A 1,187-nucleotide genomic window follows, 5' to 3' on the forward strand; every position below is an offset into this window, starting at 1 on the left:
TCCATGCAGTGTAACATGGTATCATATATATAATTTTATTATTTATCATATTTATTTTATTTTTCCGATTACAATAATATTATCCATATTTTTATATTTACTTAAGCAAAGTAAAGTATTATTTAATGATAATGCATGTTTAAGTATATTTATAATTTAATAGCAAATAAATGATAATATATTCATGTGTTCTTTATATTTAATCACATATATGAATTTATATGTCAGTATATTTTATTATTCCATTTAAGTAATATGTCTGAAATTAAGGTGGATACATATGAATTAAGAAGGGATGTAATATTATATTTTTTTATTTATCAAAATAATTTTTCATGCATATTTTTTTCAATTATCTTATTATGTTGGACAAATAACAAAAATAGTTTTATTTAAATAATATTTAATGTGTTTTATTTTTTATAATTAGTATCCCTTTCTAGATAAAATATGGAATTTATATGAGGAATTTAATGAAACAGTAGATAATTCGGACGAATATAAATTTTATTATGGTAAAGCGTGTGAAGGAATTAAGAATCTAGTAGAAAATGATAAAAAATGGTATAATGATATATGTATAAAACTTCTCAGACTTTTAGGAATATTTTCTTCTGTAAAGAATACTGATAAATATAATTCTGAACGTTGTAAGAGCATAAACAGCTGGTTATATTACATAATAAAGGATTATGATGTTCATCAAGATGCTTTTACGAATATATGCGATGTATCTAAGGGAATATTGAATGAACGTGTTAAGAATCCCTACTGCAGTTACTATTTATATAAGGATAAATATAATGACCCTGATAAAATAATAAAGTTAATAAATTTGCAAGATTATATGAATGACGCTTTAAGTATGTTAAAGAAGGGCGATGATAAAAATCACTGTTTATTTCGAAAATTCATTTATGAATGTGCCAATATATATAAGGAGGTGAATAAAAAATATTGCGGTAGTGGAACATTTAACAGTTCTAAAAAACCCAATACTTGTGCTAAATTAAAGGAATTCAGTACCTTTTTTAAATTATATATTTCTACTAAAGAAAATTTAATAGGAAAACTACCATCATTATATAATGAAGAAACTGAAAAAATTCCCATTTGCCCAACCGATACAGGAGTACAAGAACTAAAATTAGAACAAAAACAAGAATTATATTTCAGTGGAGTTAATC

General features: G+C 23.1%; 1 protein-coding gene across 1 annotated transcript; it reads left to right on the forward strand.

Annotated features, from left to right (window-relative positions):
- Positions 1–255: 255 nt before the first annotated feature.
- Positions 256–1,180, forward strand: PCYB_007430 (hypothetical protein; the record flags this gene model as incomplete). The annotated part of the gene is made up of 2 exons (XM_004228161.1): positions 256–297; positions 431–1,180. Coding segments are annotated over 2 exons (792 nt in total), but the record flags the coding sequence as incomplete, so codon positions are not given.
- Between the last annotated feature and the right edge of the window lie 7 nt (positions 1,181–1,187).

The sequence above is a fragment of the Plasmodium cynomolgi genome (assembly GCF_000321355.1).
Source record: "Plasmodium cynomolgi strain B DNA, scaffold: 1306, whole genome shotgun sequence".
Taxonomy (NCBI): domain Eukaryota; phylum Apicomplexa; class Aconoidasida; order Haemosporida; family Plasmodiidae; genus Plasmodium; species Plasmodium cynomolgi.